Below are 22,688 nucleotides of genomic sequence, written 5' to 3' on the forward strand. Positions count from 1 at the left end.
TTCTGCCTCTTCTTTTTTGCTTAGTTTGTTTTTTAGATTCAGTTGTTGATAGATATATATTTATTGCCATTTTGTTGTTCATAGCTTTGATCTTTTTTTCCTTAAATAAGTCCCTTTAACATTTCATATAAGAATGGTTTGGTGATGATGAACTCCTTTCGTTTTTTCTTGTCTGGGAAACTCTTTATCTGCCCTTTGATTCTAAATGATAGCTTTGCCGAGTAGAACTATTTTGACTGTAGGTCTCTGCTTTTCATGATTTTGAATATTTCTTGCTAATCCCTTCTGGCCTGCAAAGTTTCTTTTGAGAAATCAGCTGACAGTCTTATGGGGATGCCCCTGTAGGTAACTAACTGCTTTTGTCTTAATTGCTTTTAAGATTTTCTCTTTATCTGTAACCTTTGGTATTGTAATTATGATGTGTCTTGGACTGGCCTCTTTGCATCCATCTTGTTGGGGACTTTTTGTGCTTCCTGGACTTGCATGTCTATTTCCTTCACTAAATTAGGGATTTTTTTCATTGTTTTTTTAAATAGATTTCCAATTTCTTGCTCTTTCTCTTCCACTTCTGGTATGATGCAAATATATATATGTCATGTTCTCTCATTCAGCTATCCTGTGCGTTTTGATTGTAGAATTTAAGCTTTACACTTTTAAAGTGATTATTGAGAGATATGTATTTGTTGCCATCTCTATTTCTTAATTCTTCTTCTTCTTCCTCTTCCTCCTCCTCTAATCTCTTTAACATTTGTTGCAATAATGGTTTGGGAGTAACAAACTCCTTTGCCCTTTTCTTGTCTGAGAAGCTCTTTGTTTCTCCTTCATTTTGAACGATTCTCTTGCTGGGTAAAGTTGTTTATCTTCCTGCTATTTTAATTATCTATGTGATGATTTAGCCTTAAAGCTAAACTTTGTTATCAAGACATAAGGATAAAGTTAGTTACCAAAATAGAATTAATAATGATGGCTTGGTACCCTTTCAAAGTCCACTGTTTTGTTTTCTTAGCAAATTGGATTAAGAGACAGTTTAAATATCCATGCTTCATAATTTTTTAAAAATATAGATACCTCATTAATATTTTTCTTGTTCCAAAGATGTTTCCAAATGTTCTTAAGTTTTTTAGAGGGGGCATATATATGGGTTCTAACTATTAAGTATATGTGATTTTAAGAAATTGAGGTAGTTATGCTGAGTGGAACCAAGCCTTTTCTGTTATGTGTTATTCTTATAACTTGTGCTACAGACAACCTTATTAGTCTTCTACTCCCTCATCAATTCTCCACCCCAGTTCTACTCCAAGTCTGCAATAGATGATGGTGGGCTATTGCATTTTAACAGAGTAATAAAGATATAGCTATGTAAAGAATAGTGCGGGTAAACAAATTAATTTGGCATTTTCTTTTTTCTTTATTTTTTAATTTTTTGGACAGTTTCTTTCATTGTTATTCAATAACAGTTGTCCCAGTTTTTACCCCTTTGTTCTCCCCTGCTACCCCCCAACCACAGTGTCCCCACCCAGTTGTCCTTGTCCATGGATCCTTCATACATGTTCCTTGACTTGATCCTTCCTCTTCTTTCCCCAGTTATCCTCCTCCCTCCTCCCTTCTGGTCACTGGAAGTTCTTTCTTTATTTCCATGTCTTTGGTTCTGTTTTGCTCACTTCTTTGTTTTGTTGATTAGGTTCCACTTACAGGTGAGATCACATGGTATTTGTCTTTCACTGCCTGGATTATTTCACTCAGCATAATACTCTCCAGTTCTATCCATGCTGTTGTGAAGGGTAGGAGCTCCTTCTTTCTTTCTGCTGTATAGCATTCCATTTGTGTTAATGTACTGATTATTTTATCCACTATTTACTGATGGGCACTTACTCTGTTTATTTAAAGTTCAAGCTGAAAGTATAGAAAATAGTATTTTCTCACTCTGACACTTTCTAATTTCCTCTTTCATTTTTTAAAAATAAAATCTTAACTTTTTTAATGTAGGGTTTCAAGAACACACCTATAAGTAGAAACCAGCTATCTGAATTTAATAAAGAATGGTACAATATGAACAATTTTGTCTTAGATGTTAAATATTATTTTGAATCATTCAGCAGTGAAATACATATTTTGACAATCACCTGAACTTAGTTTCATAGTTTTTTTAACCCTGAAATGATAGTGGGGGAAAAAGGGGGAAGCTTCCTGAGCTAAGAGAACTAAGATTGTGTACCTAATGTTTTAGTAATTTTTTGCCAATACTAAGGGAAACAGTGTTGACACTTGTTTAAATCTTGGAATCCTCTTGTAGGGCATCCAGTTTTCCCTTTCTCCCCCAGAGTAGAGGAGGTTCACCAAGGAATTTAAGATTTGGAATTTGTTCACAATACAAGAAGCGCTAATGTTTACTTCTGTAGGAACCTCAGATTATGGAAAATAGAGACCTTGGATTCCTGAAGTTATTTGGGGAGCCCTAGGCTATAGTTATTCTGGGATTTTTCTGTGTTTATCAAATGCTCTGTGCATGTTATTTGTATGGTATTGGTCTTTGAGCTGGAAATAAACTCTGAATAATTATTTCCCTAACCAGCCTGTTCCCAAGTATCAGTTTTAATCTGTGTTATCATGCATCATGTATAATGAGGTTATTCTTGTTGTTTAAGTACTTCTTCATTAAAGCATAATTTTTTAACCAAGTTTAGCCTTGGGAAATTTTATATTAATTAGTAGAATGATTTCTGAATTTTGTTCCAGAATTTTTATGCATATGTATATGTGTCTTATACATATGCATATAGGATTTATGCATAAATGTACTAAGAATTTTCCCAGTTATGCAGTTTTAATATTTACAATTAATTCTTGAAACTTAAAAGATGAATTTCATGTGTTACACTTGAATTAGTAGAGAGGAAGCCAGTTATTTACATTGAACTTGGAAGATTTTTTCACCCTTCCAGTAAATTTCATTTTCTCACTCTTGATACAGAAAGCATTTATGTTTCAGTTCTCCAGATTTTTCCTCTTAATGTTGTAAATGCTACTGTTATCACCTTTATACATTGGTTTACTTTTCTACATGTTCCACACTTAGGTTTGAAAAAGTCATTTGTAATTTATCCAAGTGTCATCCAACACGGTACTATAACCACATCCTAGTTGGATATATGCTTATATGATCTTAAATTTTTATTTAATTTTAAATTGTGGTGGACATTTAAATAAATTATATTTGGTTGCTGTGAAAGACAATATTATAGAATAATCAGGGTTTTGATTTTAGAGTTTACAGTTAGACTGGTGAGATCTGGAATTCCATTTCTTCCACTCATTAAACGTGTGACCTTGGGTAACCTAGTTAATCTGTTCACACCCAGAAATGGGAGTAATAACAGTGCCTACCTCATAGTTTTGCTCTTATGAATTAGCTCAGTAGCATGTAGCAAATAGTAAGTCCTCGGTTTGTAAATATCATTTATTGAATGCCATTTCCTCATCACTGTTATTATTATTATTGATTCTAAATCTTATGTTTTTTTCAGATTCATGTATTTTCCTTTTTTATATTTGCTGCTGTTAAAAATATATATCATTACTTTGATAACCTTTTGGAATAATTTTTACCTGTCCACAAAAGCACACCAACCATGATAAAATTTTGAATATTTTTTTCCTTATGCTGTTGTTTCACTTAGTAGGATTTGTTGGGTTCCCACTTTGTGGTGTTTCATTTCTTAAAGATGAAAAAGATCAGTTCTATACCCTCACCCAGTTGCCACTAATGAGGTGTTCTTAATCTATAAATATGCATGTATATGTTTTCAAGGTTGTGTAATTAGTTCTTCTTGTGACAGGGTTTAGAAATGATTTCATGGAAGGGGAAATATTTGATCAAGACCTTAAAGGATATGATGATATTAAACATGAAAGTCGTAGCAGGTTTAGGGTTACAGCAAAGCCTTCCAGGTAGAGACAGGGGGCAGAGGCAGTTAGGTGTGGGGAATACATATGAGATTACAGAAGAAAGAAGAAGTGGGGGCCCTTTTCCTTGTGAATCTTAAAAAAATTGTTTTTATCCTCACCCAAGTACATATTTTTATTGCTTTGAGAGAGAGAGAAAGAGAGAGGGAGGGAGAGAAAGAAATATCAATGTGAAAGAAAAATACTTGTTGGTTGCCTCCTGTACAACCAGGGATTGAACCCGCAACATAGGTATGCACCCCAACTTGGAATTGAACCCACAGCCCTTCAATTATGGGATGACACTCCAACAAACTGAGTCACACCCCACAGGGTTCTTTTGCATTTTTGAAGTTCTGTGAATTACCTCTTATTATGAGAATGTTAAGATTTTTAAGAATACATCCTTTGATTCTTTGCCCTGGTATTTTTTGTATAACTGGATACTGTTGTCAGCCAAAGTACTACAGTTATTGGTTCTTTCCTGCTAACATTGCATCCACAATGCACATGAATTGTAGGTTATTTTTTTCCCTCTAACAGACATCTTACCTATATGCCTTAAGGTTTTAATCCGCTCTGCCAGTATTTAGTGTGTGTGCACCCCTTTAAATTGCATACACAGGGATAATTCCTTGGAATCTGAAATCCCAGTGAAATCAGTAGGAGATGATCTAAATAAATAGTTGTTTTTCTTCGTCACCTGTATGTTTTTCAAAAGTGTTTTTTTCTTTAGTAACACTCTCCTTTCCATCCCACCCTTCCTCTCTCTCCTCATCTATGATAAGACTGTAGAAGCATCCAGAGAGTGTATATTTGATTGGTTGCCGAAAAAATGCTGTATAACAATAAGTCGTAAAACCTTAGTAGTAAAACCTCAGAATTTTATGTTTATGTGTCTAGGACAGTAGATTTGGCGGCTCTACCAGTCTTGTCTGGGTTCTGTCATCTGAGTGTCAGCTGACTGTCAGCCTATTCAGCTGATCTAGGAAGACTCAGTTGGAGAACTGGGTGACTCAGCTCTGCTCCATGTGTCTTTAGTCTTCCAATGGATTAGCTTGGGCACATTTTCCTGGCAGTGGTGGAGGACAAGAGCACAAGTTGAAACGTAAATTCTTCTTAGCCTGTGTTTGCTGATACCTGCTAACATCTTACTAGCCACAGTAGATAACATGATTATGCTCAAAACTATAGTGTGAAAGGATTTAAAGTTACTTGACAATGGGCATTGATAGAGTGTGTGTTAAAGAATTGGGGCTATGGTTGCAGTATACCACAGAGGAGCAGCTAAATTACACGGGGGATTAGGGAAAATTTTCCAAGTGTGGTACACTTCGAACTAAATTTTGAAGGAATTAGTTGAATGAAAGAAGAAACAAAGACATATTCGGCAGAGAGAACATCAAATACAAAGGCCCAGGGATGTGAAACTCATTGTGTGATCAGCTGTCTACAGGTGGTTTGACATGTAAGGCGTGGAGAAAGGATACACAGCCAAAGGGAAGGCCAGAACCAAAGACAGAAGCCAGATTTCAAAGACTTTTCATATAATAAGCAAAAGAGTTTGAAAGTTGTAGGATTTTGTGACAGATCTAAGCCTATAGAACTAAGCTTGTTAATTACTATTGATGCTAATTATTATTAATATTTGTATTTGCTATTACAGAGCTAGTCCTTATGAACACATTTAATAATATACAGACTGGTAGTTGGAAGGTACATAGATGTTTTATGAATATTTTTAGTACATTTAAAAGACTGCACGTGTTATTTTTTAAGCTTCTATAGACTAAACTTTTCATAGTGTAACTTAAGAGATTAATATTCCAGTTACATGATAGTGTGTATAAACATCTATAAAAGATTCTTACTACATACCCCAAATTTAAGGTTGTTGAATATAATATAGAGTAAAACCAAAAGGTCATTCATTATATCCAGTATGTTATTAGTCCAGTACATATATTGTGTTGGCCAAAAAGCCCATATGTTTTTTCAATAAAATAAAAGACACAATTTTTCATTTTTACCAATAACTTTATTGATTTGGATATTTCGAGTTGACTGTCTCCTGCATGGTATAACATTAATCATCTTCAATTAATATCTTGATTTGATCACTATCAAATTAAACTGGTCTGTCTGACCATGGAGCATTGTCCAGTGAAAATTCCAGCACGAAATTTCACAAACCACTTTGGCACATTCAATCAGTCAGAGCACCTTCTCCATATACTGCACAAATCCTTTTTTGGTCTTTCAATTGCATTTTTGCCTTTCTTGAATTAATAAAGCATAATGTGCTAAAAACGTTGCTTATTTTATTCTACCTTCAGTATTAAAATGGCTCCACAAAAATTTACCAATTTTGGTAAGTTTCTTTTAAATGCATGCTGTTATGACAGCTGTCACAATACAATGTAACAAAATTTTTTTGAATTAAGCTAAGGACAACTAAGCACTACTAGAGCCATCTTATGGAAAAAACCAAACAAACTTTTTTGGCCAACTGTAATTAAGTCTTAACATCTCTCTCATGTTAATCACTTTTTAATCCATGGTCTGGAGGACAGGCATAAAATGCATTTCTTCTGGGCATACTAAATTTCATTTTGATTTCAAGAAAGTTGTGTATAGACTAGACATAAACTTTTTCTTAATTTTCTCAGAACAAAAGTGACTGGTCTGTCTAGTTTACGTATTCTAGAAAGACGGCTGTCTTGTACACTTTCTGATGGAAACTGAAGGCCTTTGTGAAGGAGCAAATGAAATGTATTATGTACTACAACTGGAATATATTATGTATTTTCCTGTTGGCAGTCATTAATACTTGCAAAATTAATTTCCAAATTTCTTAATTGGTAATATAACAACTTTGCACTGTTTTTCATATTTTTAAGTTTACAGGTTGATTTAGTTGGTATTATAGTATATGAGACTGAAACTATTATTTTGGGGTAAAAAATTAGATCTTAGAAATACAAGTACGTTAGGAGAGAATATATTTACAAGAGTGGTATTGATTATTACCAGGTGGTGTTTTAGAAGGGTATTTAAGGAAATGTAATTAAGTTATAATTTTGGCATAAGTTTACTTTATTTAAAAGTGTCGGGGGAAGGGGGATTCTAGTCTTTACACTTCCTGTACACTCTGGTGAATGTCACATCAATCTCAACAAAAATTCTTTCTTTTTTAGTTATTAGGAAATTGCATGAGTTGGTTCCTATCAGAGTAAAATAATTTCCCTCTATGATAGGGTAATTTTATGGCAGTATAGTGCAAGCTTTTGACAAGATGTTCTTATGGACAAAGTCAAGAATTATAGTAGAGACAAACAGCCTGTGATAGTTGGTTCAACAATTTCTAGCCTGCAGAGCATTGACCTGCAGAGCATTACAGTTGGTCAAGGACATCTCTTAGCTACAGGTCTTACAGGCTGGTGATTTGTTCAACACTTAGATTAGAGGTTTCATTCATTTATTTGAAAATTTTGGAACCTTTATCTTCAAATGTTACTTTGGGCAGGTCCTCAGTATATAAACCAAATAAATGCTGAGCTTTTCTGATTCAAGAGAGGATTGGAAATGGTGATAGTTGGAAAAGGTTTCCCAAGGACATGCCATTTAAGTAGACTTAAAGAATGAGAAGTGAGGAGTCTTTAACATTGAAGACTTCGAGAGGATTCATGATTTCTTCAGGTAGAGTAGTCATTGCCTTGAGCTGGGGATGGGGATGTGCATTAACTGTAAATGGGCAGGAGGCATTGTTTGGAATGATGGAAATGTTCTAAAACTGGATTGTGGTAAACACATGATCTAATGGTATATAAGCTATATCTCAATAAAACTGTTTTAAAAAGATACTATTTAGCTGAAAAATATTTAAGCAGCCTTTTTTCGTATTTTTGGAGATCCGTCACAGGTAAAAGAGATTTTCTGTTTCATCTAGTTCTACATGACAAAACTAAGCGCAGTGTGTGAAAGTTAACAAAGAAACGTAATTTTACTTACTGTTAAGGCATATCTCTCAAAAACGGGGAGAGACAGGCATAGTGATACTTCATTATGGGGTTTTTAAGAGGTTTAAATGACAATTTATCTAAGCATGCCAGGCACATGTAAGGCACTCAAACGTTTGCTTTTCAAAGAAAAACAGAGATAAAGTACAAGTATGTCCATATGTATGTGTGTAATGTGTTTGTATATAAATGTGTGTGTATGTAATTCTGAAAGAAAGCAAATGTGCCAAAATGATAACAATTGGTGATTCTATGTGAAGGGTGTATAAGTATTTATTGTACTGTTATTATTTTTTTCTGTTGATTTGAAATCTTTCAAAATAACAAGAGAAAAAAAGAGGAGTTGTGGTTAGGTTGACAGGCAGGGTTGTGAGAGCAGATTTTCTCAAATACTATGAAACAAACCATCATTCAGTATCTGAAATAGAGAAAACTGGATTTATTGTTTCTTGTCATAGAGGAAAGATTTATGCTGGTCATGCACAATGTCTTAGCAGGGAGGAATGCTAATCTTACGTAGTTTTGGGGAAGCACGGGGTTTGGGGATTGGCATTGTTCTGGAGGTAGACATCATCTAGAAGAGAGGTTGCTCAGATGAGACTGTTGCACTCAGAGGCAAGTGCATGGGATCAATTCTGTTCCTTACTGACTTTTAGAAGGTGAGGAGCTGCCACCGTCAGCTGATCCGCTGACCGGAGTCAATACTGGTTCAGGCACCTAGTGTAAAATTCAGTGCCTGACACAGAGGCCTACAATAAACAGTTGTTCAGTGAGCAGTACGTTTTGAGAAAGCTGTTTGCTATTATTACCACCATCATCATCTCATTGTTTAAAACTGAAGAACTTCGAAGTTGTAACACGTTAGGCTGCAGCTTATTTCAAGCCCTATCACATATTAGAGTCTCTTTCCTTAGGTCAGTATTGCCTAAATTGATTTTTAACGTTCTATAACCAAGTGAGTTTTAAAAAATGATTAGATACACGGTAAATACATTGGAAACAGAAAGTTTCTTTCTTTCTTTACTTCTTTGAGTGTCTAATATGGCAACATGCATTGCAAATCTAGCAAAGAATAAAATATGAGGCATTTCCTAATTTCATTAAACTACAGAATATTTTTTATGGAGGTCCGTTTTTTTCTGTACAGTATGCCTTATTTATTCATTCACTAATTTTCTGAATATCTGTAGATTGCAAAATTCTTCTATTTTTAAGTGACTCTCTTACAGCATGTAATTCTGAAGCTTCCTTTTACTATTGCCATGGGCAAATCTCTTAACTTCATTGAACCTTTGGTTACCAGTCCATGAAATATGCTTAAAAATTTGAGTGAAATTTGCGATTATAGTGTGTCTATATCCAATGTTACAGAAGTTATTTTTTACTGTTAAATTTCAGTAATTTTTGTGACAGTTTTAATTGGCCATATGTACTTCTTAATCCCATTTGCCTTTTTTCATTCCTTCCCTCAACCTCCTCCTATCTTTGACCTTCATTTTGTTCTCTGTATTTGTGAATTTCTGTTTTGTTTGCTCATTTATTTTACTTTTTAGATTCTACGTATAAATGAAATAATATGGTTTTGGTCTTTTTTATATCTGACTTCACTTTGCATAATCCCTTCTACATCCATCTATATTCTCACAAATGGCAAGATTTCATTCTTTGTTAATGGTTGGGTAATATTCCACTGTATATATGTGTCACATTTTGTTTATACATTTGTTTCAATGGACACTTAGGCTATTTCCATATCTTGGCTATTGTGAGTAATGCTGCCATGAATATAGGAATGCATATATGTCTTTGAATTAATGTTTTCGATTCCTTCAGGTAAATGCCCAGAAGTGGAATTGCTGGGTTATATTGTAGTTCTGCTTTCAATTTTTTGAGGAACCTCTATATTGTTTTCCATAATGGTTGTACCAGTTTACAGCCCAACCAACAGTGCATGAGGGTTCTCTTTTTTGCCACATCTTCTCCAACACTGTTGGTTGTCAATTTATTGATAATAGCTACTTTTACAGGTGTAAGGTTATAGCTCATTGTGATTTTGATTTGTATTTCCTTGATTATTAGTGATATTGAGCATTTTTTCATGTGTCTGTTGTCCATCTATATTCCTCTTTGGAGAAGTGTCTCTTCGTATTCTCTATCCACCTTTTAATTAGTTGGTTGTTTTTTTGATGTTCAGCAGTTTGAGTTCTTTATATAGTTTGAATATTAATCCCTTTGTGGATGTATCATTTGCAAATATATTCTCTTATTTAGTGTGTTTCCTTTTTTTTAATGGCTTCCTTGTATTTTTTACAGAACTAGAACAAATAATCCAAAAATTTATATAGAATCATGAAAGACCCAGAATAGCCAAGTCAATATTGAGAAAGAAGGCCCTGTCTGGATATCTCAGTTGGTTAGAGCATGGGCTTCAACACCTGGTCAGGGCACATACAACAATCAACCAATGAATGCATAAATAAGTGGAACAACAAATCAGCGTTTCTCTTTTTGTCTCTCTCTCTCCTCCTTCCTCTCTGAGGTAGAAGAGGATATGGGAAGATAAATGATAATGGAAAAAGTATAATAAAATAATAAAATTTTTATTAAAAATTTAGAGAACATAGAATAAAGTTGGGAGGTATCATGCTACATGGCATTAAACTATACTACAAGGCTATAGTAATCAAAACAGCATGGTACTAACATAAAAACAGATACATAGGTGAATAGAACAGAGTAGAAAGCCAAGAATTAAAGCCACATCTATATGGTCAATTAATATGTGAAAAGGGGGGGAGAATGTACAGTGAGGAAAACATGGTCTTTATAATAAATGGTGTTAGGAAAAACTAGACAGATCCATGCAAAAATATGAAAATATACCTCTTTCTTATATCATGTACATAAATAAAATTATGAATTAGAGCCTTAAATGTAAGATTCAAAACCATAAAACTTCTAGAAAAAAACACAGACAATACATTATTTGACATTGTTCTTAACAGTTGTTTTGTGATATATCTTCTAGGGCAAAGACAACAAAAGCAAAAATAAACAAATGTGACTACATCAAACTAAAAACTTTTGCACTGCACAAGCTAGAAAATTAGTTCTGCAAACCAATTTGGCCAGGCTTTCTTTATATTACTTTGTTAATCTTAATCTTCAGTAAATGAGCATTTTAAACTAATTTGTCTAATTTGTTACAGTTTTTTGCTCCTTTAACATGATATTGTAGAAAATGATTTCTAGACAAAATGAAAAGCCTACCCTTTGCCTCTGACTGGATTGGTAACCTTGAGATGGTTGTTTAGCTGTTCTGACCTTCATTTTTCTTCTTTTTAAAATAAGATGAATGGACTAAATCTTAGTCCATTCCTGGTCCTTCCGTTTGGTCCTTCCCTGACCTAACATTCAGTAATTGGTGTACCTCTCATCTATTATCTTTTCTGTTCCTCTAACAAGGAGTGCTTAGAATCATTTGCTATATGCTGCTCTTTATTTCACTTTGAATATGGGGATATTTGCTTGTTAGGACTATAAGATATATGAGAAAATTTGCTCTATGAATTGTTAGAATGAATTAATATACATACATCATTTTTGCAAACTTCCTCAGATGCACATTTCATGGTTTGTGCTGTGATGATTCTAGGTGAGATTTCCTAGGTAAGTGTTTAGTTTTTAAAAAATTATCTAATTTATATATTTCTCCTTCCCATTTGTTAAAAGCTGTTTCTCTTACACATTAAACATTAATGTGTTTATTTTAGTATTCATACTGCCTCCTTTTCCCTGTACCACATTTCTCATCGCCTGATTGTGTTCTGTTTTCTTTTATATCATCTTTTTAACATAGAAACCATTTATTAATTTATTATATACATTGTTTTTTGTATCCTTTCCTCATTTTTACACAAACTCCACTCTTTTTTAAAAAAATGTTTTGTTCATTGATGATCCTCAGCAACTACAATAGTTCCTGAAACATTCCAGGTACTTGATTGTTGCAATTGGTAACTGAGTAATTAATTCCCATAGGTGATATAAAAAGGTTGTTCTTTAAGTTTACTCTGTCTTAACTTTTATTTTACTTTTAACAAACTTGTAGATTTGTATTTTTAACATTGGTATTATAAATTTTCTATAATGTGAATGATAATTTTATAATCTTTTATTTTTAGATATTTATACTTACTTCATGTCATCTTATAAAATTCTGAAAAGATTCTCAAAGTTCAGTTAAATTATATGTGAATATATACTGTAGTAAAGATGTGGAGGGAATGGATGTTGAAAAATCAAGCAAGCAATGAAAAAGTGATCACTGCTAGAAAATCTTTTGTCCTAGGTGTTATTTTAATTTACTTATCACGTTGGCCTTTTTGGAGCCAGTGTTACTTGAATTTCTTTCTTCCTTTGAAAAACAGATGAAATCATAGAGCTGTATGACAGTTAGAGGTTATAAAAATGGAAGTGTAAGGATAATTTGCATGTGTTTATCATTGTCTGATTGCCTTAAATGACTGATCATAGTCAGACTTACGCACCTTTTCCCCCTTTGGACAGTGGGTAAGTCATTCTCAACAAATACTGGTTAAGAATGACATAAATGGTATGATGTCTGTGTTTGCATGATCTGTCTAGTGCCAGGTTAGCTGACTACAGTTTAGTGAGGGCTCTAGTCTGCTATTCACTCTAATTCTGGTTAGCAGAAATTTCTAGGTATTATAATGATACCTAGCCTATAAAAGTATAATAAAAAAAAGTGGCTTGAAGGGAGAAAGGAAACTTTCTTTTGGGGACAGAAAGTCACCTAGGGTCTTCTTACACTAAGCAGTAGTCACACAGTCTCCATTCCAAAGTAATGTCATTTACCTGAGATTGAAAAGTGTCCAGAAACCAATAGTAACAGCAACAAAAAAAACCTCCCAGTACCATAGCAATTACTTAACCCATAGCATCCAGAATAATTAAACCGCATTAGACTTTCTACCCAGTGGTTAATCACTGAAAGTGGCTCAGCATCCAAGAAGACGCACACGTGGCAGTAAAGGAACGTCTTTTTATCTTTTACGTTTTGTCCCGAATGCTCTAAGAGCAGATCTGCTGGTGGGCTTTGTGTTCTTTTGGACTGGCCTAGCAGGTTCTGTATCACAGATGAGGTACTTTAAACCCCAAAGTGGACCCTGTTAAATACACTGAAAAAAAATAGTGTAAAATCCTATGAAAATATCCACAAGTACAAACACTACTTTTTAGAATTTTTTGAAAAAATTCTTTAATGGCAATAGAACGCTTTCACATACAGGACCAAAAATAAATTGTAACCTTATTGTCCTTCCTTTACTTGTTTTTATTCACTTTGTCATTCTGTTATACATTAAAAATCTGTATTTCTTTATAATTTCATGATTGGTATTCAAGTACTCAATTTAATACAATTTAATTTTCTTACAAGAATTTTCTAATAAAATTATTTTCTTAAGTACAACTTTCTTACTAAAACCACAAATTTTTAGGATTTAAGAATTATAGCTACTTTCATAGGCCAAAATCAAATATGTGAAAAGGCACCTTTTTGTTCAAATTGAAGTACAATCAACCTATAACATTATTAGTTTCATGTGTACAAAATAATGGCTCAATACTTATGTCCTTTGAGAAATGATCACTATCAAGTCTGGTTATCTGTCATCACATATAGTTACAAAATTTTTTTTTCTTGCAATAAGGTCTTTTAAGATCTACCCTCAGCGAGTTTCAAATAAGAATACAGTGTTATTAACAACAGTTGACATGCTGTACTTTACATTATTGTGACTTACTTATTCTATAGGTGGAACTTTGTACCTTTTGAGTCCCTTCATCCATTTTATATATACACACACACCCGAACACAGAGATGTCCTCTGTATCTATAAACTTTGTTTTTTGTTTCCAAACATGAGATCATACAGTATTTGTCTTTCTCTTTCTGACTTATTTCACTTAGCATAATGCCTCCAAGGTCTAAACATTTTGTTGCAAATTGCAAGATTTTATTTTTTTAATGACAGAATAGTATTAAATTGTGTGTGTTGTAAATAAATAACATTTTTATCCATTTAGTCATAGGTGGACACTTAGGTTGTTTTCATATCTTAGCTATTGTAAATAATACTGCATAGAACTTGGCAGTACATATATATTTTGGAAGGTGTTTTCATTTTGTTCATATAAATACCTAGAAGTGGGATTGCTGGATCATGTAGTGGTACTGTTTTTAATTTTTTGAGGAACCTCCATATTCTTTTCCAAAGTGGCTGTACCAATTCACATCTCTACCAGCTATCCACAAGGGTTACCTTTCCTCCACATCCTCACCAGCATTTATTTCTTGTCTTTTTGATAATATTCCTTCTAACAGGTGTGAGGTGATAATCTCATTTTGTTTTTGACTTCCATTTCTCTTATGATTAGTGATGTTGAGCATCTTTTCATGTACTTGTTGGCTATCTGTATGTCTTCTTTGGAAAAATGTTAATTTTCAGAACCTCTGCCCATTTTTAACTGGGTTGTTTGGTTGGTTGATTGGTTTTGCTATTGAGTTGTATGGGTTTATTTATTTTCTATGTTAACCCCTTATCAGACATATGATTTGCAAATATTTTCTCTCACTCAGTAGGTTGCCTTTTCATTTTATAGATGTTTTCCTTTGCTCTGCAGAAGCCTTTTTGTTGATGTAGTTTCACTTCTTTATTTTTGCCTTTGCTCTGGGTGTCAGAACCAAAACAGTCATTGCCAAGACCAGTGTCAAGGAGGTTTTATGCCTATATTTTCCTCTAGGAGTTTATGGTTTCAGGTCTTACATTCAGGTCTTTAATCCATTTTGAATTTTTTGTGTATGGTATGTGATAGTAGTATGGTTTCATTTTTTTTGCATAAGGCTGTCCAGTTTCCCCAACATCACTTATTGAGGATACTGTCATTTTTTCATTGTATATTGTCTTTTTTGTTGTAAATCAATTGACCATATATGTGTGGCTTTATTTCTGAGTTCTTTATAGTGTTTCATTGATTTACATGTCTTTTTTTTTTTTTTATGCCAATACCAGCCTGTTTAGATTACTATAGCTTTGCAATTGAAAAGGTAGCTTTAAGGTCATCTAATCCAATACTCTCCTTTCATGTCTGAGGAACTGTGGTACCCAGACAAGTTACTTATCTAAGATTACAGTACTACTTAGCAGCAGAGTGGGAACTAGGACCAGGTTATCTAACTTCTAGACTAATTTCTGTTCATTGTAACTGACTCCCCTTTGGGAGCTCATGGCCAGGATGTAGGTGGAACTCTCTAGCTGCCTGGTATAGCTTCTTAGTGGATCATGGCCATTGAACTGTATTTGTTTTTCTGGGCTTACATCTCCGGCACCTTATTCAGCTGGGTGTTGTTGCTTCTCCAGTAGAGGACGTGACTACAGAGAGATTCAGCTGGTAGCTTCTCCTCATCCACTGACCATTGTAAACTCCATCCTCAGTTTTACAGAATTATCTACAAATTAATGGGTAAATTCCCCACGAGCTATTTGTTTCTCTGTTTGGGGACCCAGGAACTGAAATACTAAGGGTAATTGTGTGAAAGTAAATGTACAAGTTTTATTCATTCTTTCTCTTAGAAACTTCTCTGACTTCCTTTTCTTGTGTAAAGTAAATCATGACTTTTTGGTATTAATTAAGCTAATTTATTTGACAGACAATTATATGGAAAATCTTCTAGTCCCAGGCAAACTGGAGCAGTTGATATTGCTAATAATTATATGCCAAAATTGTATGCGTGTATGTGTGTGTGTATATATACCAGAAAAAAGTTTCCTCATATCATGAATAAAGTAACTTTTTCCTTCCATTTTTAAAGAGCAAACTTTTTACAGCTGATGTTAGATTTGGGGTAGTGAACACACAGTACAATGTACAAATGATGTGTTATAAAATTGTGCACCTGAAACCTGTATACTTTTGTTAACCAGTGTCGCTCTAATAAATTCTAGATAAATTCATAGATAACACTGCATATTTTAAGCTTTCATCTTGTATAGGAGAAATGCAGTTCTTTGTCCATAAAAAATCATCCCTCCACTCTGTCATTTCAGAGAACAGTTTGTACTTTATTAAACAGATTATTATAATAAATATTTATTTTTCACCTTTTCTTTTCTTAGTTTTACAGCTCCTAATATTGATGTGATTCATTTTGGGTTTTTTTTTTTTTGTAGGTTTTCTCTAGGTGACGCTAGGAGGCCTCTTCATGAAACAGCAGTTTTGGTAGAAGATGTGGTGCACACCCAGTTAATTAATCTGGTAAGAGCATATATAATGTTATTTGATATTTATCCTCTGCATTCTGTTTATGTTGGGATTGCAACCCAACCCTTGCACAAATAGTACAGAGTATTCCTAGATACTCTTCAACTTCCTCTGTTAATACCTGACATAACTGTAGTATAATTATCACAACCAGGAAATAATGTGCATATACTACTGTTAAAATTATCAACCATATTTGAATTTCATCAGTTGTCCCATTAAGGTCCTTTCCTGCTCCAGGAGTCAGTCCAGGATAAAACACTGTAGTTAGTTATCATGCCTTTTTCATATTTGTAGTCTTCTCTGATCTATTATAGTTCCTCAGTCTTTTCTTGTCTTTCATGACCTTGACACTTTTGGAAAGTACCAGGCAGTTATATTATAGAATGCTCTCCTTTTGCAATTGGTCTAATGTTTTCTTATGATTAGAATGTGGCTCTGCTTTTAGGGGAAGAATACCTTAGAAGTTATGGATCTTTCTAAGTGTGTTGTATGAAGAGGTTTGTATTGTTAATATATGTCTTATTTGTGATATTAACATTGATAAATTGGTTAAGGTGGTATATGCTGTTTTTTCTCTATAATAAAGTTACTTTTTAAATTTTGTTGTTAATAAACACCTTATGAGAGATATTTTGTGACTATGCAAATATTTTTCTCTGAAAATTTTTGTTCATAATTTTTGACATTGATCGCTATATTTTGTTAGAGACCATTATTCCTATATAATTGTCTAATAGTGGTTTTCTGTTTCCTTTTTTATTTTCCTGTTTTTTAATTCCAGTTATCCTGAAAGTAGTAGCTGTCCTTTATCACCAACAATTTACTCAATTTGAACATGTATATATATACATACATTTGCATACTTGTGTATGCATGTGTGCATATGCATACACACATGTGTGCACGTGCGCATGTGTATGACACATACTCTACTGTATATTTAAATTTCATTTTTAGGGTCCTTTGCAGAAATATCATTATTTTTATTACTCATGTTGTACCAGTGATAGGAATTCTGTCATGTTCTTTCCCCATTTTTTAATCAGGTTTTTAATCTTATGTTCAGTATACAGAGATATTAGTCCTATGTGGTATATGTTAATAATATACATTTTCTTGCAGTGTTTTAGTTATCTTTTGACTTGTTTTTTTATTTTCCACATAGGCAAATACATTAATCACTTATTGCCTTTGGATTTTGAATCACAGAAAGACTCTTCCTTATACCAAATTCAAGAGGAAATCATTCAGTCTTGCCTTCTAATATTTCTGTGGGCTTTATTTTTGGCATTTAGATCCCTAATCCACCTGTAGATTATTCTTGTTATTGTGTAAGCTATGGATATAGCCTTTTCTCAAATGACTACCCAGTTATACCATCACCCTTTATTAAAAAGTCTGTTCTTTCCCTAATGATTTGAGATACCTCCTTTATCATATACTGAAGTAGCGTATGCATTAGGGTATATTGCTGATTTTGTATTCTATACCATTGGTTAATTGTCTCCATAAATGTGCTAATATGACATTTTTATTATATAGGTTTTAAAGATTGTAATATTTTAAAGATTGTTACAGCTAGTATCACTTTGTAATTTTTCTTTCTCAGTGTGTTCTTGGCTATTCTTGTATGTTTATTTTTCCATGTGAATGTTAGTATTAAATTTTGTATATCCATAAAATATCTTATTGGTGTTTTTTGATATTGCATGGATTTAGAAATTTAGCACATTTATAAATGTGTCTAAAGAAGTAGCAAGAATTACATCTTTAGAATTTTGAATCAGTTTAAGAATAGGGGATGTCTTTACACTTTTTCAAGACTACTTGTGTCTTTCAGGAGTGTTTTAATGTTTTTCTTCTATAGGCTTCATATATTTTTTTTTAGATTTGTTCCTAAGTGTAATGTTCTTTGTTAGATTTGCAAATGGGCTTTCTCTATCATTACCATTATAGCTGAAAACTTCTGAAACTTACAGAAATACATAAGTGTACAAATTCAAGAATCCAAGCGCACTCTAAACAGGGTAAACCCAAAGAAATGCATGTTCAAATTATTGAATACTAAAGTCATAATATATCTGAAAACAGCCAGATTTTTTTTTTTTACCATAGGGGGATAGTGATATGAAACAATAGCAGAATTTGGTTAGAAAATAAGAGGACTAAAAGGAAATGGTAGTTCTGTGTTTAGTATTTTGAAGAACCACCATATTGTATTCCATAGTGGCTGTACCAATTTGTGTTGCTACTAACAATACACAAGGAATCCCTCTTCTCCACACCCTCCCTAACACTTGCTGTCTCATTATCTGTTTCATAATAGCCATTCTAATAGGCGTAGGGTAATAGCTCTTTGTGCTTTTTGATTTCCATTTCTCTGATGATTAGTGAAGTTGAGCATCTTTTCATGTACCAGTTGGCCATTTGTGTGCCTTCTCAGGAGAAGTGTCTATTCAGATCCTCTCCCATTTTTTAAGTTTGGCAACACTTTTATGTATGTGTTTTATTTGATTATTATTAAATCTCAGTGAGGAAAATAGTGGATATTAATTTGAATGACCAAATGAGGAAAGATAAAGGAAAATAATGGATAGTAATTTGAATGACCAAATGAGGAAAGATAATTGGCCCAAAGTTACATGCTTGTTAAGTGGTGGGAATGAAACCAGAATTGAGGATTCCTGACTCCTATCCTTTGTAACTTTAAAAATAATAATAATAATTATCATTATTTTCCTATAGTGTTTTATGAGATCCCTATAGATTTTAGATATTAACCTTTTATTATATATATGGCTTACTAATACTTTCTCCCATTTCATAGGTTGCCTTGTCATTTTATTGATTGTTACTTATTTTTTGCTTGCAATAGCCTTTTAATTTATAAAGTTTCAGTTGTTTGTTTTTGCTTTTGTTACTTGTGCTTTTAGTGTCATAGCAAAAAGAAATCATTGCCAAGACCAATGTCAAGGAGTTTTTTGCCTGTTTTCTTGTAGGAATTTTACAGTTTGGGGTTTTATGTTGAAGTCTTTAAGCCATTTTGAGCTAATTTTTGTGAGTGGTGTACAAATAGGGGTCAGTTTCATTCTGTTGCGTGCAGATATTCACTTTTTCCCACACTTAATGAGATTGTCTTTCTTCCATTGAGTATTCTTGTCACCATTGTGAAATATTAGTTGACCATATATATACATGGGTATATTTCTGGCGGTTTGATTGTTTCACTGGTCTGCATGTCTTTTTATGCCAATACTGTACTCTTTTGACTACTGTAACTTTGCAGTATAGTTTGAAACAAAGAAGTGTGATATTTCCCACCTCTGTTCTTTCTCAAGTTTACTTTGGCTATTCAGGATCTTTTGTGATTACATATGAATTCTAGCATTCAATATGAACTCTGTAATTTTAAAGACTGTCTGTTTCTTTCAAAAATGCCATTGGAATGTTAGTAGGGATTAATTACATTGACTCTATAGATGGTTTTGTGTGGTATGGACATTTTTAAAATGTTAATTCTTCCAGTCTGTTGACACAGGATGTTTTTCCATTTATCTTCAGTTTTCTCCATTTTTTTCATTAATGTCTTATGTACAGTAGTTTTCAATGTATTGATATTTCTCTTCCTTGGTTAAATTATTCCTAAGGGTTTTTTTGATGTTACTTTACATGTGATTGTTTTCTTTATTTCTCTTTCAGAGAGTTCATTCCTATTGTAAAAAAAAAATGCAGCTGATTTTGTATGTTGACTTTGTATTTGTCAACTTTTCTGAATCTATTTTTAGTTCTAACAATTTTTGGTGGTGTTATTAGGTTTAACATAAACTCATCTTCAAACAGAGACAATTTTACATCCTCCTGTCCAATTTGGATACTTTTTATTTCTTTTTCTCGCCTAATTTGGCGGGAGCAGGATTGCCAGTAGTATGAATAGCAAGTGATGAAAAAGAGCACACCCATGCTATGTTCTTGATCTTAGAGGAAAAGGGAAAGCTTTTACTCTTTTACTCTTAAATATTATATTAGCTATTGGTTTGCCATAGATGGCTTTTATTATATTGTGGTATATTACTTCTATACATAATTTGTTGAGAGCTTTTATCATTAAAGATTCTTGAATCTTGTGAAATGCTTTTTTTCTTCATCTGTTAGGATGATAATATAATTTTTATCCTTCTATTTATGCAGTATATCACACCAGTTGAGTTGCATATATTGAACTATCCATGTATCCCAAGAATAAATTCAAATTGATCATAGTGTGTGATTTTTTTAGTGTGCCATTGAATCTGGTTTGCTGGTATTTTGTTGAGAATTTTTGTATCTGTTATTTGTCAGATATATTGGTTTGCAATTTTCTTTTCTTGTAGTCTCCTTATCTGAATTTGGTATCATTGTAATGCTAGCCTTGTAAATTGAGTTTGGTAATATTCCCTCCTCTTCCCTTGGTAGTTTTGTAATAATTTCAGAAAGTGTGCCATTAATTCTTCTTTAAATGTTTGGTAGAATCCACTAGTGCAATTTTCTGATGCTAGGTTTTTCTTTTTCTTTTTGGAAAGTTTTTGATTACTACTTCAACTTCTTAGTCATAATGGTCTTTTCAGATTTTCTATTTCTCCATTATTCTGCATTGGAAGGTTATATGTTTCTAGTAATTCATTCATTGCATCTAAGTTATTCCATTTGTTTTTATGTTACTGTTCCTAGTAGCCTCTTAATATGCTTTGTATTTTACTTTTACAATTTCATTGGTTGTTTGTCTATTTGTTTACCTGTTGAAAATAATCTTAGTTTTATTGATTATTTTTCTGTTGCTTTTCTTAGTCTCTGTTGAATTTACTTTTGTTCTAATCTTTATTATTTCCTTCTTTCTGCTATAGTTTCATTTAGTTTGTGCTTCTCTTATTTCTTAAGGTGTAAAGTTAGGCTGTTAATTTGAAATCCCTTTTCCTAATATAGGTATTCGTTGCTATAAATTTTCCTCATAGGTATACTTTTGCTGCATCCCAGAAGTTTTGTTATGTTGAGATTTTGTTTTTGTCTGAATATACCTCCTGTCTTCCCTTTTGATTTCATCTTTGACCCATTGGTTATTTGGAAGGGTGTTGAGTTTCCACAATCTGTGAATTTTCCAGTTGTCCTTCTGTTACTGAGTTCTAGTTCCATATCTTTGGGGTCAGTAAAAAATGCTTGCTCTGACTTTGATCTGATACAGCAGTGTTTCTTGCCTGAGTCCTGTGCCAGTGGGACTACACTCATACTGCAGCTAGGAGGGACTGGAGCCTAGACTGGAGGGACTGAATGGAGCCATAAGGTCCATTCAGAATCTACAGATGGTCAGAGTTCAGTGACCTTACCTTCAATGGTATTCTGGATCATGGCTGAAAGGGGTGGACATTTGGGGGATCATTTTGGCAGGCACTGCATTTTACATCATGTGGGAAATACTACAGTAATACTGACAATAGGCAAAATATGCACGTTTTTTCTTAAATTTTTTCTTCTGTCTCTTATTTCTTCGACTTCTCTTATTCCTCTTATTTCTTTGACCTCTATTATTCCTATCTGAGACCTTTGCCCTGGAATTCTTTCCCTGATTCTTGCTTAGTCCTTCAGCCAGGCCTACCCCCATCCTAAATGATTTCATCTAACTCTGCTATCTTCCACTGGTGAGGTGTTGACAGGCTCAGGCCCCAGATAACTCTCCTTCACTGGTTCTACATGAAAATTAAGAATAGTTTAAATAATGAAAATACAAATATGAGTAAGCATCCCGCTTTTCAAAAGTTTCTCTTAATGCCACTTCAGTTTTACAAAAGACCGACCTTAGTACCTTTTTCACTAACTGAAAGAAATCTGAAGGGGATTTTCATTTTTACAAAAGAACAAAAATAGAAAATAGTGTTCAGGCTTTGTTTTCTGTTGAGCCTTTATAGAGGCAGCACACCTGGAGCACCAAGCTCCTCCCTGGGAACTACAGTCAGTATCTCTGCATAAATGAATGAGTTGCTCTTATAATGCTGTCAGTAATAATATCCTTTCAAGTTCCCAGACCATCATGGTTTCTGATGGCTATATAGATGCTTTCATTTTTTATTCATTTTAAGTCAAATGTAGGAGAATCTCTTCATTTTATACATAAAATATAATTACCATTTCATTTTTTAAATTATATTTCATTTTCACTGTATTAATCTACCAGGTAACTAGTAAGTAAGTTATTCAATTTGTTATACTGTTTTCATATCAGAACCAACTTTTCAGGGTTATGCTAAGAATCTTTAATTATGTAAATTAGTAACAAATTTATATGTGTGAAGAGCAATTGCTTAAATCATCCATTTGGATCAGCATGCGCTGAATTGTCTATATCCCCCT

The 22,688-nt window shown here is 33.3% G+C and overlaps 1 protein-coding gene across 11 annotated transcripts in view; it reads left to right on the top strand.

Annotated features, from left to right (window-relative positions):
* The window catches only part of SUPT3H (SPT3 homolog, SAGA and STAGA complex component), a 479,870-nt gene that overhangs the window by 209,431 nt on the left and 247,751 nt on the right, over positions 1-22,688 (top strand). For all 11 annotated transcript variants that reach the window (XM_037142588.2, XM_037142591.2, XM_037142592.2 and 8 more), the window contains one exon: positions 16,217-16,301. In XM_037142588.2, coding sequence (XP_036998483.2) covers positions 16,217-16,301 — 85 coding nt within the window. The remainder of the gene's footprint in view (positions 1-16,216; positions 16,302-22,688) is intronic.

The sequence above is a fragment of the Artibeus jamaicensis genome, unplaced genomic scaffold, assembly GCF_021234435.1.
Source record: "Artibeus jamaicensis isolate MK-2021 breed Jamaican fruit bat unplaced genomic scaffold, CSHL_Jam_final contig_484, whole genome shotgun sequence".
Lineage (NCBI taxonomy): Eukaryota > Metazoa > Chordata > Mammalia > Chiroptera > Phyllostomidae > Artibeus > Artibeus jamaicensis.